Below are 14,152 nucleotides of genomic sequence, written 5' to 3' on the forward strand. Positions count from 1 at the left end.
AAGTCAAGGAGTAACATAATAAAAGCAGTCTTTGAGAAAAAGCAAAAACTTTTTCAAGCTTAGATAAATGCTTGGAAAATGAACAAAGGGTGAGTAGGGATACAGTTTAGGAACTTAATAAAGTATCTTGAAGTTGCACTGAAAAGAGCTGAACAAAAATATTGTTAAGAAAAACATTTAAAAGGAATTGTTCAAAAGATATTTCCGAGGACTTGCAAAGTAGAATCAACAGGTCTTAGATAGAGGGGCAAAGGAAACAAAAGTTGAGTTTGGCGGTTCAAACCTAGGGGCGTAGGAGGTATGATAACATTTATGGAAAAAGTCACCACCTCCAGGAGACAGATGAGTTCTGTTACAGGCAGGAGTTTGAATAAAACTGACATGTGTAATTCTAGAAATGTCCAAGCAGGATTTGGGAAAGGAGATCTAGAAATTGAGAAAGAAATTGGGGCTAGTGACAGAGGCCTAGGATTAAGTAATAACTGAATTTATTAAGAGTGAAATAGGCCTCCAAAGTTGCTGATTTGGAATAAAATCTCACAAAATTGAGGACTGATTTTTAAAATTAGCCTGCACTGTAAAAGCTGGAGATGAAAGAAGGAGAAAATAAGAGTGATGAGAGAGCACAAAAACCAGGTTTGTGTAGCAGTTCAAGCAACAGCTACTTAAAAACATTTGCACCCAGTGCAGAAAAATTAATATGACATACAAGTCTGGCCAGAATTAGGACCATGACTTTGGTTATCAGATATCAGATTGTTGAAAGAGGTGAACAGCAAAATTTATTTTATTTTTACAGTAGCATGTAAAATTTAAATCATTGACAAAAGCAAAATACTAAAATAAAATTCAGTGTACCCAATTCTAATATTACATTGTGTTTTTACTTTACATATTTTTATATCTGTGTATTCATTAAAAGCAAATATGGACATAATATATTTTACCATATATTCAATGATGAACACAACACATGTGGTCTCTGCCTTCACTGAACTTGGAGTCAAGTGGAATAAGAATTAAACCAGTTTTAAACATGGTAGTCATGCAGAGGATATAGGTGTTTAAACATGCTAGTCACAGCATATAGGCGTTAGGGGAGGCAGCAGGAATTGGGATAAAATATTTAATAACTAAAGGAAGAACATGGGGGACATCTTTCTTTTTCTACTTCTGAAAAGCCAAAAAAAAAATTTTATGAATTTTGATGTTTCAGAAAATGTGGCCATGTGATAAGTCCATATTATTTTTTCAAGGAAATTATATGCAAAAGTGGACATCAGTTTACCAGTGTTAACATTTTAACATCTCTTATATTTTTATAATAACTGCGTTTGCATGATGTAATTAGGGTACAGGGAAAGGAAGATGTGTAAAAAGGTAGGTTAATATTTTTAAAAAACTAAATTCTTCTCAGGCTTTTTTTTTTATTGTTTTCCCAGTTTATTGTTGGGTTTTCTTTTTGTTTGTTTTCAGTTGCCTAATATTTTAGTGTCTAACTTAGACGCTAAATCGTTTGTCTCTATAAATTTATTATTTATTTCTTAGACCCTTTATAAAGTACAGAAAACCACTTGTTTCATTATGCTTTCATCTTAAAAAGAAGACACCTTGTTATAGCTACTATATCATTAAAACTAAAAAATGTCTGAAAAATACATGGGCATTTACTAGATGTAGTTTGGTATGATTCTCATCGTATTTAGGTTTGTTGACATTTTGAGACCTTGACTATCAAACAAGCTGCCTGGTTAGCTATCATATTTTAATGAGTTTCATCAAATCTGGCCTTTCATCTTTGGTCACAATAATTAAAATCCTTTTAACTTAGCAATTAAAATGATGCAGTAATATAGGCATCAGAAGTACTGCCTTTTCTTCATACTGTACTACCATGACTGCACAAATGTGTTTCTTAATTATCTGGCATAATTTTCACATTGCATGGAAGCTCATAATTTGCAGAATGAACTAAATGTTAAAAAAACAGCCATATCCCTGTTGCAGCTAATTGGCTGGATAATGCCCACCATTGACCAGCGTATTATGCTCACAGTAAGGTAATATTACAGAAAATACTCCAGATTTTATAACTGTGTTTCAACATGCAATATTATATGCATATATAATATATATTTTATACAGCTTTTAAAAGAAATTATTTTTATAGCATTAGTTTTTATTCAACGAATGGTGACATTAGCCTACTTATACTAAACATTAGCTATTGCACATCTAAGCATAAATGTGTTTATAAAATTTATTCGAGAAAGCAAACCATGTTGCAAAAGGGAAGTAAACATGTGGCCCTATAGGCCTTAATGCATTCTTTATTTGAAAGGCACTGAAATAGAGAGCTCTCTCTCTCAGTGAAAGCAAAGACTCTCTGTGTTTTAGAACACTTTACTTCTTGCAAATAGGGTTGAGATAATTGGCATGTGAAAGAGGCATTCTTTGTAGAAAGGCCTGTAGTAAGTAATGTTAGCTTGCTGAAAACTAATACCAAAAGAAAATAAACTATATTTTTCAAACTTTTCTGGCAGAGCTTTCCCAATTCTCTTTGTACTAAAGCATTAATGGATTCAGGTTCTTAACTTGAAGATTGTACGTTTATTAGAGTAATTGATAACTGATTGAACAATTTAAACATGCTAGTCATGTGGAGGATATAGGTGTTTAAACATGCTAGTCACAGGATATAGGCATTTAGGGGAGGCAGCAAGAGAGTTGTTGAGTCCACAGTTTCTAAAACATTCTTTTTAGAGTAACTGTTTGATCTCTTATGGCGGGTGTAAAGGCTGTACTTAAAAGTTCAATAAATGCCCACAAAATTTAAATGTTAAAAGTATTTCTCTCTGAGATTTTCCTATTTTCACTCTTCTAAAATCTGTTTTTTTCCCTCTTTATTCTTAGCTCGTGAGAAGATATAAAAGCTGTTCTCCCATTTTGTCTCAGAACTCTGTAGAAATAGAAATGTTGATTCTATTTTGTCAACCCATCTATTTGGGGTGGTCTATTTTGTTCTGACTGCAAAGCCAGCAGCATCCTGGCTCCTCTCATTCTCTCCAAGTGTGTTTGCCGTAATCTGGGGTCCAGCCTTTAGCCTGGCTGGCACAAAACATAAATGAGGCCACATCTCAGGGCAGCTTGATATTCACCAAGAACACATAATACATCATTTAATTTACAGAGAGAAATGTAACTGGAATGTTCATATCTGCACAAGTGTTTTCTTCTTAATAATAACAAGCATTTTACAATACTTCCCATATACCAAAGCTCTGTTCTACATGCATTAGCAGGTAGCACCCTAACTGGCACATGTGTTTGTTGAATGTTGAGAATGAATGAGAACATTACTTATTCTGCCACCGTGAGTGAAGTAGGTCAGTTAGCTGGTACTGTAATGAATCCTGGTTCTGAATCATCTCTAGCTAAAGACCTTAGGCAAATAACGTTTTGTTCCTTAGAATTGTTCTCTGTCAAATGGAGACTAGTAGTACCATCTCCATGTGGTTGTTGTGAGGATTATATGAAATAATGCAAATAATGCATTTAGAATATTCCTCACTTTTTAGATAAGGAAAGTGAGCCTTAAAGACACTTAATACTTGCCCAGAATAGCTAGTAAATGATAGTGGCGGGACTTAGACCAAGGTCTTTTATTCTAGACACAAGTTCTTTACCTCTGTTCTGTTCTGGCTTTCAAATGCCAGTTTAGTTATATGTCTTAAGAGAAGTGCACAAGCCAAGTATTTATGATCCAAAGCTTCGCTGTAAGACCAAAGCACTTCACAGCCATTTGGCCCATGGACAGTACTTCCCAGAACATTTCAAACGTTTGCCTCAGCTACTCTTCTTTACTATGCATCTGTTGCAAACCAACACATTTTCGACTAGCACATCCATTCTCCTGGTAAGATAATAATATGTTTAAATGATGTTAAAGTCTCATGACTTGGGAACCATCTACTTTTTGATGTTGCCTGGGTCACTGACCAGAACCTCTACTTCTCCTCCTTGGGCAAAACTTTACTACGTCTCCCACGAAGTAACAAAACACCGTGTGTGGACTGTGAATAGTAACAGACCTTTGAATGACTTATTTTCAGATAAGCTTCATTACCTGCCAGTGCCTCAGCCATTCTCCACTGTCAGATGAAGGAGTTGTATTACTTGTTTCTGTCTGTTTTTTATTATGCTGTCAAGTGGTACTCAAATTAACTTTTTATCTAGGATAAAACATATGGGACAATCAAACATAATATTTTACTCTGTTCATTTTCTCCCTTCACTTTATATCATGGCAGAGATAACATGTAAATGTCATTCTAGTATTTGATAAATGTATAAATCCATATGGGCCCAGAATTAAGTTCTAGTCTGAATGCATTCTTCCAGCACTTACCACGTATGCACAATTATGTCCTCAATAAACACCTATTAAACAGTTATATCTTCATCCATATCAAGAGCAATCTTTGATTAGACATCTAGGCATTATGACTGCTTCCCTTTGAGATAATAAATCAATATTATTAAATTTAGATTTATTCCTTTTTGTTTTTATTTTCTGTTGCTACTTTATAAAATTGATGTGTTTTTGTCACGATAAAGGGGTTAAGCCAAGTCAGATTTTATGGCTTTTAATAGCTTCCTTAGTAAATATTAAAAGGGGGGCAATATGCTTTGTAAGGCGTTAGCTGAACATGTTAGAGTTTCTTGAAAAATCAGTGGAAGGTTCCTAATCTACTGTAAAGTCTTTTACTTTCACCCAGTTAGAATTCTGCTTATAGTCAGCTTCTGCAACTCAACCAAGGAGTCATTAAACAGACGGAACACAACATCTTAGAGAACAAAAGTGCATGGAATCAAATTAGAGTTTGGAAATGAAAGTAACTGATAATTAAACAGAAAATAACCAAATAATGACAGTAATTGGGCATTTGGGAGTAATCTGTCCATTTTTAAGACTTCCTATGCAAAGAATTTGGTTATGTTTTATGACAAGAGAGGTGGAGAAAAAACTAGTCTAGGCTCTTCTGGCCTTCCTTAAAATCCATTGAACACTTAAAATCCATTACACCCTTAAAATCCATTACACGGGAGAAACTTTTTAAAAATATATATATATATTTTAAAGGCTCTTCTATTGCTTTCAAAGTGGGATGTAAGACAGAATAGCTTTATGCCAAAATATCACACCATTCATTGCAGGCTCTTAATATATACTGAGATTGTAGTCAAGTTAAAAAAACATATGGAAGAAATTCAGAATGTGTGCTTTAGAGTCATTTGGAGTGAGTGGCAATTATGTCCCAATTTTATCACCTATGGGAGGGATAGTTAATAGAGTTAGGATCCATATTAGAAAAATACTCTAAATATTTTAGTTTGTAATCTTCAAAAAGATGAATTTTTACCAGGATTTTTTTCACTTGTTGTCCTGAATGTATTTTTCTTTTGCCCAAAATAGTAATATATAAGCATACATATGGCTTTGTTTGGTGAGAGAAAGCACCTAACAATCTCTGGATTCACTTTGACTGCACTGACCCTAAATAGATGAACAGTGCAGGATTTCCAAGTTTATGGCAAGTTAAGGAGTTCTTCCAATAGCTGTCAACTCTAGAAATAGAGTAATCTAATTCTTGATAGAACAGCACTCTTCAGGCTGGAATATCTGTACTGTCGTGATTACCCTAAGACATTTCAAGAGGAGTTAAAGGGAATCCAGTTTCACATCCTCAGCCACCATAAGTCTTATTTTCTTAAAAGTGATCAGCCTGAGAAGGCACCTTGGCTGGAGGCCTTATTGCAGCTTCTCCTTTCCTGCCTCCTCTTTCTCAAATGCCCTTTTTCCATTTTAACAAAAAGGCACAGGTCTCCCTAGACATAGTCAGTATGAACATTTCCTTGAGCTATAAAAATCTCTGGGGCACACACACAAAGAGACATTGGAAAAGCTTCGTATCTAGGAAGTCTCTTTAATCAAGGGAGCAATGTAATTTTCTTCCCATCTTTATCATTAAGAGATGAATTCCAATAAAATTTTATTTCTGTGCATTTTAATATTTCTGAATATTTATCATATGTTAGTGCTCTCTATCTCAATTATGAACTAAAGAGTTCATAATTGTGAACTCTCTATAATAATTATGATATTGTGTTATTTATTCCAAAGCAATTTTTGAACACTTAGTATCCATCATCTCAGGAAATTTCTAAAATTTAGTTAAATTTTTAAACATAACATATAATGTAGTGACAAAAATATTTTAAAGTTCAGCATACCTGTAACCCGACTTGGGAGGCTGAGGCGGGAGGATCACTTGAGCCCAGGAGTCCTAGTTCAGCCTGGGCCACATGGAGAGAGCCTGTCTAATTTAAAATATGTATATATTTTTAAAAAATTTTAATGCACTGGAACAAAATTGGGGAATTTTAAAGTGGAACTACAATTTCAAAGAAAATAATAATAATATATGATTTCTAAATATCAATGAGGATTTCATTCATGGACTTTTCTCTAAATGAATGATAGTGAGACTCAGATTGCTGTGATATTTATATACCATTGGTAACAGAGTAATATAGCCATTTCATTTTAATCTCATAATATTTACAACATTATTTACAACTATTTAAACATGGAATGGGAATAGTATTCTTTGGGGATATTATTTTGTAGCTACATGAGTAAAAATTATAAAGGCTACAATTTCGAAGTCATTCCATCAGAGTAAACAGTTATCCATTGCTTATGGTGCTTTTTTTAAATCTAGGGCTCAAGTGCCTGGTGGTGTAGGAAAATGTACTGAAGCACTTGTCACAATTCATAGCCAGCGGCAAAACTGGGTGGATATCTAAAGTAACTTCTGCATAACATCCCTTTGCTGGGATATAAGAGCTCAAGGTTTGTTATTGTTAAGTTAGGTCAGGAAAGAAAAAGACAAGATAAGATTTACGGATTACTTCAACTGTTGGACATGTATTTTCCCAAAGAAGACAGTCTTTATATTCACAATTTTCATAATCTGTAAAAAGCTATAAAGACCAATTATGCAGGTTTCTTAGAGGTATCTGAAGTCGGTTCTATCTTACGCATTATATCTTCTATTTCAAAGGTGCTGAGTTTGGATGGACACAACACCCATTTTTATCTTTAATATAGCACAACGAAAGATATTAATGATCTCAACACTTTATGCTTTCATCAAGAGATTTTATTCAAATTCAGTAATTGCTCTGTTTGGCAAAGAATAAAATCTGAAGGAACATTGAAACTCTGTTTAATAATATTTACCCATGATAAAAATTTTATTTTCAAGTAGAATAGGGATGAACTTTGTTAAGTTTTAACAAATTTGGAAGTGGTGAGTGGTAAAAAAAAAAATTTCTCAGATTTTAGATTAAACATTTGAAAACATTTGAAGTCTACCCCCAAAATATAATTTTAAAGACATATCTTTCCTTTTAAAACATACAAAAACTTTTAGTATACATATACTTTTTTATGTATAGTTCATTGAAATACATATGATGTGGATGCACTTGTATTAGTTAAAATGTCCTATAAAGAAAGAAACCAAAATGATAACAAAAAGCTTGTGGCCAATATAATGATGAATTGGGAAAGGTCTGCTAGTGTTTCTATCCAATAAAATACAACTCAATAACAATAACAATTTTTAAAAGCAGTTTTTTCACATTCTAATGTAAAAATATTTCTTTTCAGAAGATATTTAATTTTTATAACTGGTCATTTTTATTTCTTACAGTTGTAAAAATGTGTTGAAACTAATAAGAATCTCTTCGATTAGACTTTTAAAACAAAATCTTGCCAGTTCAGCTCTCTCCTGGATTTGGTGAAGAAGAAAGATGGGGAGAATGTAACTCCAGTGAGAAGTATTCATTACCTTTTTCAGCAAGCTCCTGCATCCTCCCCAATTACATAAAGGAAGGGCAGGGCAGGACCTAGAGACTTCTCTCCCCAAAGCTGCTATTTTTCTTTCCCCACAAAACCAAATTTCTTCCAAGTATAGTTTCATTTTTTGACATTTTATTACAAAATGTTTTAAACATACAGGAAAGTTTGAAGAACTGTATAGTTAGTATTTAGATACCCATTACTTAACTTTCTATAGCTAACAATTGACTATATTTGCTTTATCACGTATCTGTCTCTACTCATCCAGCAATCTAAGAGTTTCTTTCTTTTTTGGTATCTGGCAAAGTAAGTTTTATTTAAGTCTATTGCATATATGCTAATATCTAAACTTCTTGTTTGCATGTACTACTATGCTAAAGCCTTTACAGGTTAGCCCAGGCATTTCCTACTTCTTTCCCAGCCTACCATCATCCGAGTTTACTCAAACTTCATTCACATCAAACTTCTTACCCATCATCTGAACATAATGTGGAATTTTGCTGCCTTTACACATTTAAAAAACCTCTATGGAGAATGCCATTCTTCTTTCTTTTTGGTGTTCATGTATACTTCAAGATGCTTGACTGTCACCATTTCACTGAAAAGTTTTCTTCTACCTGCACGCAGTTTGCACCTGTCCTCCCAGGGAAAATGGCCCTGGTTTGTAGCATTTGCAGATTTTCGTGGTATAAATGTTTCCCCCACAGCTGATTTGAAACTACCAACATGAAATTACTGACCATGGGCCGGGCATGGTGGCTCATGCCTGTAATCCTAGCACTTTGAGAGACCCAGGCAGGTAGATCACCTAAGGTCAGGAGTTTGAGACCAGCCTGGCCAGCGTGGTGAAACCCTGTCTTTACTAAAAATACAAAAATTAGTCAGGCATGGTGGCAGGCACTTGTACTCCCAACTACTTGGGAGGCTGAGGCAGGAGAATCACAGGAAGCTGAGGCAGGAGAATTGCTTGAACCTGGGAGGCGGAAGTTGCAGTGAGCCGAGATCGCCATTGCACTCCAGCCTGGGCAAAAGAGTGAGACTCCTTTAAGAGAGAGAGAGAGAGAGAGAGAGAGAGAGAGAGAGACTGAGAAAGAGAAAGAAAGAAAGAAAGAGAGAGAGAGAGAGAGAGAGAGAGAGAGAGAGAGAGAGAGAAAGAAAGAAAGAAGAAGGGAAGGAAGGAAGGGAAGGAAGGAAGGAAGGAAGGGAAGGAAGGAAGGGAAGGAAGGAAGGAAGGAAGGAAGAAGGGAAGGAAGGGAGAAAGAGAGAGAAAGAGAATACTGATGAAGGAAGGGAGGGAAGGAAGGAAGGAAGGAAGGAAGGAAGGAAGGAAGGAAGGAAGGAAGGAAGGAGAAAGAGAGAGAAAGAAAATACTGACCATGGAGCTAAGAAGGGACACACTCAGGGGACCCTCTACTAGCTGATAGCCTAGTGTACCACTGGCATGCAATATAATATTTGTCATGATCTATTGTTGTTCACGTGATCTCCGAAAGCAGAGACAATGCCTCATTCATACTTCTGTTGCTAGCACATGGCAGGCTGTATAGTAAAGGAGTCACAAGAATATTTGATGAATGACTGATTTGGATGTTAATTTGAACTCTACATAACACGTTCTGCACACCACTAATTCAGGTGTAACTGAGGAATTCACAGTAGTAGCTCCACAGTGGTAACTGAGCTGGAAGTCAGAGCCAACATCTATAATGTGTGGCAGATACCCCAGGTGGTAAGAATCTCTCTTCAGCCAAGCACTTGCCCCCACTCTCTGTGGTGCAAATGCCTTTTTCCAGTTCCTTTTTAAGGCTGAAATCTACCCTGTGGGGTTGCAACACTCACTTAGAAGGCCATTTGCCATAGATATCTTAAAACTTCATGAGAAGTCAGCAAGGTGCTAAGTTAAAGGCAAGAAGGACATGTATTAAAAGCAAATCTTTAAAGATCCCCTTGGTCTGCATACTAGCCTCCCACATGTTGAGCAAAATTTGAGTTTTCAGGGTTGCTTAGAATCTGGAAATAGTAGCATGATACCCTAGGCATAAAAGAAGATCAGAACTTAAAAAGTTGAAAGGAGAGGCCAAAAAAAGAAGTGAATATTATTTGAATAGAAATACAAAATGAAATTTTACTTAAAATTGCTATTTTTTTCTAACATATGAAATAGTACCTTTCAGTTTTGGACTTCCAAGTTGAAATAAGTGATTATATGTTTTTTTCAATGGGAAGAAATTATCACAGTTTTCATGTAAAAGGTATTTTATGTGTCTTCATTATTTTATATACTGAATTTTAATTTGAGCTACTGTGGTACATTTTCACAACATAAATAGAACAGTACCAAGAATGTTTAATATGACATTATCTTTGCATGTTGCAGGTAGCAAAATTCTGAAAAACATGTACTTATTCTTGATATTTCTGTTTAATTATGGACTGTGAGGATTTGAAATGGAATAAGTTTTTGAAAAAGAATTTTAATGATCTCTGGAAAATACCGAAAACCTGGAATAGCAATACTTAGTATACTAGACCATTTACATCTGAACTTAATTCTCTCCTGCTATTGTTCAGCTCCTTTAGATTGAATTACACATCAATCCAGATATTTTATTTTGATATTTTAAATCTTGAGGTTATGTATGTGTGGTTAGAGCTCATTTTGATTTGATTATATCGAAAAGATTAAAGGTACTTTTCAGGATAAAAGATTCAGAGAATAGTTTAATGACTCTTCTTACTGTCCATGGTCAGGTTATTTTACTTTTTGTGTAAATATATTCCAATTTTATAAGAGGGATAATAAAACTCCTTATCTGGGTTATTGAGAAATTTTTAAAAGAGAGGTTTGTTTTTTGTTTTTTTTAATTAAGAAAAGTGCTAGAGTGTGTTGCGATTTACAGTTTATGGGGAGCACAACTGCATATACATAAAGTAGAATATCTTTTATATGCTCTCAAATCATTCATTTGATCTGAAAATATAAGGAATAGTATACTGACTGTGAGAATGTTCATTTTATATTTAAAATTGAGTATGTATTTGAGCATTTTTCTGATCATCAGCTTACACCAAGCTAAGAAGCACAGCTCTACATAATTTATTTCCCTCCTTTTCCAACTTTTTACTTTTCGTTCCTCTAGTTAAGGTTTTTACAAGTTTTTTATCAGAAATGTTCTGTGAGATTATTCTTCATATATATTTTTACTTAATTGATTTTATGTGTTACCCCTTTCACCTCTGTTAAATACATGAAATTTTATTTCTAGACATCTTAGCCACTCCTTGCTGCTTTTCTTGTGCTTCTAAATATAGTGACCAGTTTTGGAGCTCTCCCACAATTTCCATTCTTCATGTTCATTGGATTGATTTCATGATCTGGCCATATTGTTTATTGGAGAGGGCCAGAATCTTTTCCCTTACTCAGCACATCATGACCCTTGAGTTCACAGGTCAGCTGAGGTAGGGAATTTTAAACATAGAGTAGTAATAGGACAATGTTATACTGAAAGCATCATCGAATGGAGTAACTGAAATATATATATGTATAGGAAGACCACCCTAAGGGGACTATTAACCATCCCACTTAAAAAAAAAAAAAAAATCTTTTGATGATCTCTTGTTCATTAATTATCTAAAATCCAAGCACAGAGAATTCAGTTTTAGATGGTCCCCAGAGCAGAATTTGATGTATAATCTTAATTACAAATCATAGACAATTAATATTGTTACAAAATCAGAATATGATTAGAGGCAGGGATCCTGCACACACCCTATTTTCCTCTCCATTGTTCTGGCCAAGAGACTAATTAATAATTCAAGGAACTGTTAGTGAATGAGACCCGTGGCTTTGCTTATTATCAGAATAGCTGGGTTGGAGAACAGCTCTCTCACACATAGATGGAAACCTATTCTACCCATTTGCAGGTAGAATAGCTGGCAATAATAAGTCCTTCCCATTGGATGTGTTGAAAGGTGCCTGCCATGGCATGGTTGCCACAAGAGAGGATGAAATGGACATACATGTAGGCTGCTTTCAGGTCAGAGGGAAGGTGGAAGGAAGCCAGCTTGCTGGTTTTCATACACCCTCTGGGGAACACCCATGCACCTATGAGATGGGTTTGGGTTAGCATCACCTCTGAAAGATTACCCACCCAGGCAAAGAAAGTGATCCATTATGTTTTCACTTTCTTGGAGTGGAAGGAGAGAGAAAAAAAAGCAAAGGCCTTTTTTTCTAGCCATTTCAAGATTGTGTGTGTTGGTACAAGTTTTCTTTCTCGTGGAAATGTTGGCATATTAATTGTTTGATCAATACAATCAACAAGATTCCAAATGGCGTTCATAAAAGCCCTCTAAGGGAAACAGTAGAAATCTTTTTTTTTCAAAACCATTCTGTGAAAGCTTGCTGTTATCACAAATTATAATAAAAGACCAAAACACATACCAGTTATCATCTATAGTCCCTGAGCAAATTACGTGACTCAGACTGTTCAGTTGGATTAGGAACATTTCTATTATTATTTGAAAAGAATATTCTATTGTGTATCTATTAGAAGCAGTAGAATTAGATGATCTGCTTGTGTTAATGCTTTCTATAAAATCCCACATAATGTATAAAAAGGATAACTTATCCATTTTACCTTAGATTATAAAAATCTTGGCCAGGTGTGGTGGCTCACACTTGTAATCCCAGCACTTTGGGAGGCTGAGGCAGGCGGGTCATTCGAGGTCGGGAGTTTGAGACCAATCTGACCAACATGGTGAAGCCTGTCTCTACTAAAAATGCAAAAACAGTTAGCTGGGCTAACTGACTACATGCTGTAGTCCCAGCTACTTGGGAGATTGAGGCAGGATAAATCACTTGAACCTGGGGAGGCGGAGGCTGCAGTGAGCCGAGATCGCGCCACTGCACTCCAGCCTGGGCGACAGAGCGAGACTCCATCTTTAAAAAAAAAAAACAAACAAACAAACAAATTGAGAGGTATTTTTTCTGTTTTATACTTCTTCCAATATACCTTGGGAATTAAATAAAGAATAAAATGGGTTCATTGAAGTATTATTTTACAACATTATTTTAAAATATATTTATTTGTAACAATAATCTATGTAATTAATTTTTTTAATTTGGAAAATGTAACAAGTTGTAAAACTTACCTGGAAAAACCGTGCATAAATTTCAAAAATAGTACTAAAATGCAAACTATGGTGTCATTGTCTCTTACTAAATCCAATTTAGCAGTTCTCTACTCTTTTCTCTAGAACTCATGAACCAACCAGAATATGAAAGAGTATCAAGTGCTCAAACAGTCATCATCAAATAATTATGAATGATGTTGCAAAGCAGATAGGGAATTAAGAGACTTCCTAGTTTAATCATATCAAAGGAGAACTTTTGGAAAAGCAGTTTCCTAAAGTAGTTTTCCCAGCATGGAGACTGCAAATGAATAGAAGATGGTGATAAGGCACTTAACTCTTCCTCCCAATGCATGGTCTCTGTATAAATAGAAAAGAAAGGGAAAGTCAATTAGAAAAGGAGGATAGGAACCTACCCCTCTGCTCAGTGATTTTCCAGTTAGCTTCTTACTCACCTCCCCCCTGACATCTCAAAAGTATGGGGACCTCTCAAAAATCACATCCTAGTATTGGTGGCCAAAAGCTTAAATTTTCAACTTTGATTTACAGATAAATCCTCTTAAGGAAAAAAACAAAACAAAACAAAAAAAAACTGATTTTGCTTACTGGAGTCTGATGTATGTATAAATTTGTAAAATCAATTGCAATTAGATAAAAATCACTGACCCCTGAACTCTGTTTGAAAATACAGGTGCAACAGCTGCAGCCCGGAAGGAGGTGATAAGGAACAAGATCCGAGCAATAGGCAAAATGGCCAGAGTGTTCTCAGTGCTCAGGTGGGTGCATTCGTCCTCTGTTTTTGTTTCAAATTTTATAATGTGTCACCTAATAAATACTTTAATACTTTCATCTGGTAATTTAAATATTTTACTAGAGAATATTTGTCTTTTTTTCCTTTTAAATTAAAAATTGAGAAAAATTAAATGAGAAATTGTCTGTTTCTCACTCTTTTAGTTAAATTGCAATCTACTAAATTATTTCTGTTAAGAAAGTCTCAAAATGAATTGCATCACATTTTATTCCTCTATTTGCTATAGGACTTTAAAACATTGATTTCACAATAGGTTGAACATCTTATGAAACAGGAAAAGC

General features: G+C 34.8%; 1 protein-coding gene across 5 annotated transcripts in view; it reads left to right on the forward strand.

Moving 5' to 3' along the window:
- PPP3CA (protein phosphatase 3 catalytic subunit alpha) overlaps nucleotides 1-14,152 on the forward strand; it is a 280,082-nt gene that overhangs the window by 248,242 nt on the left and 17,688 nt on the right. For all 5 annotated transcript variants that reach the window (XM_017958529.3, XM_021938664.2, XM_031664405.1 and 2 more), the window contains one exon: nucleotides 13,752-13,836. In XM_017958529.3, the coding sequence (XP_017814018.2) occupies nucleotides 13,752-13,836 (85 nt within the window). The remainder of the gene's footprint in view (nucleotides 1-13,751; nucleotides 13,837-14,152) is intronic.

This window comes from Papio anubis, chromosome 3, assembly GCF_008728515.1.
Source record: "Papio anubis isolate 15944 chromosome 3, Panubis1.0, whole genome shotgun sequence".
Lineage (NCBI taxonomy): Eukaryota > Metazoa > Chordata > Mammalia > Primates > Cercopithecidae > Papio > Papio anubis.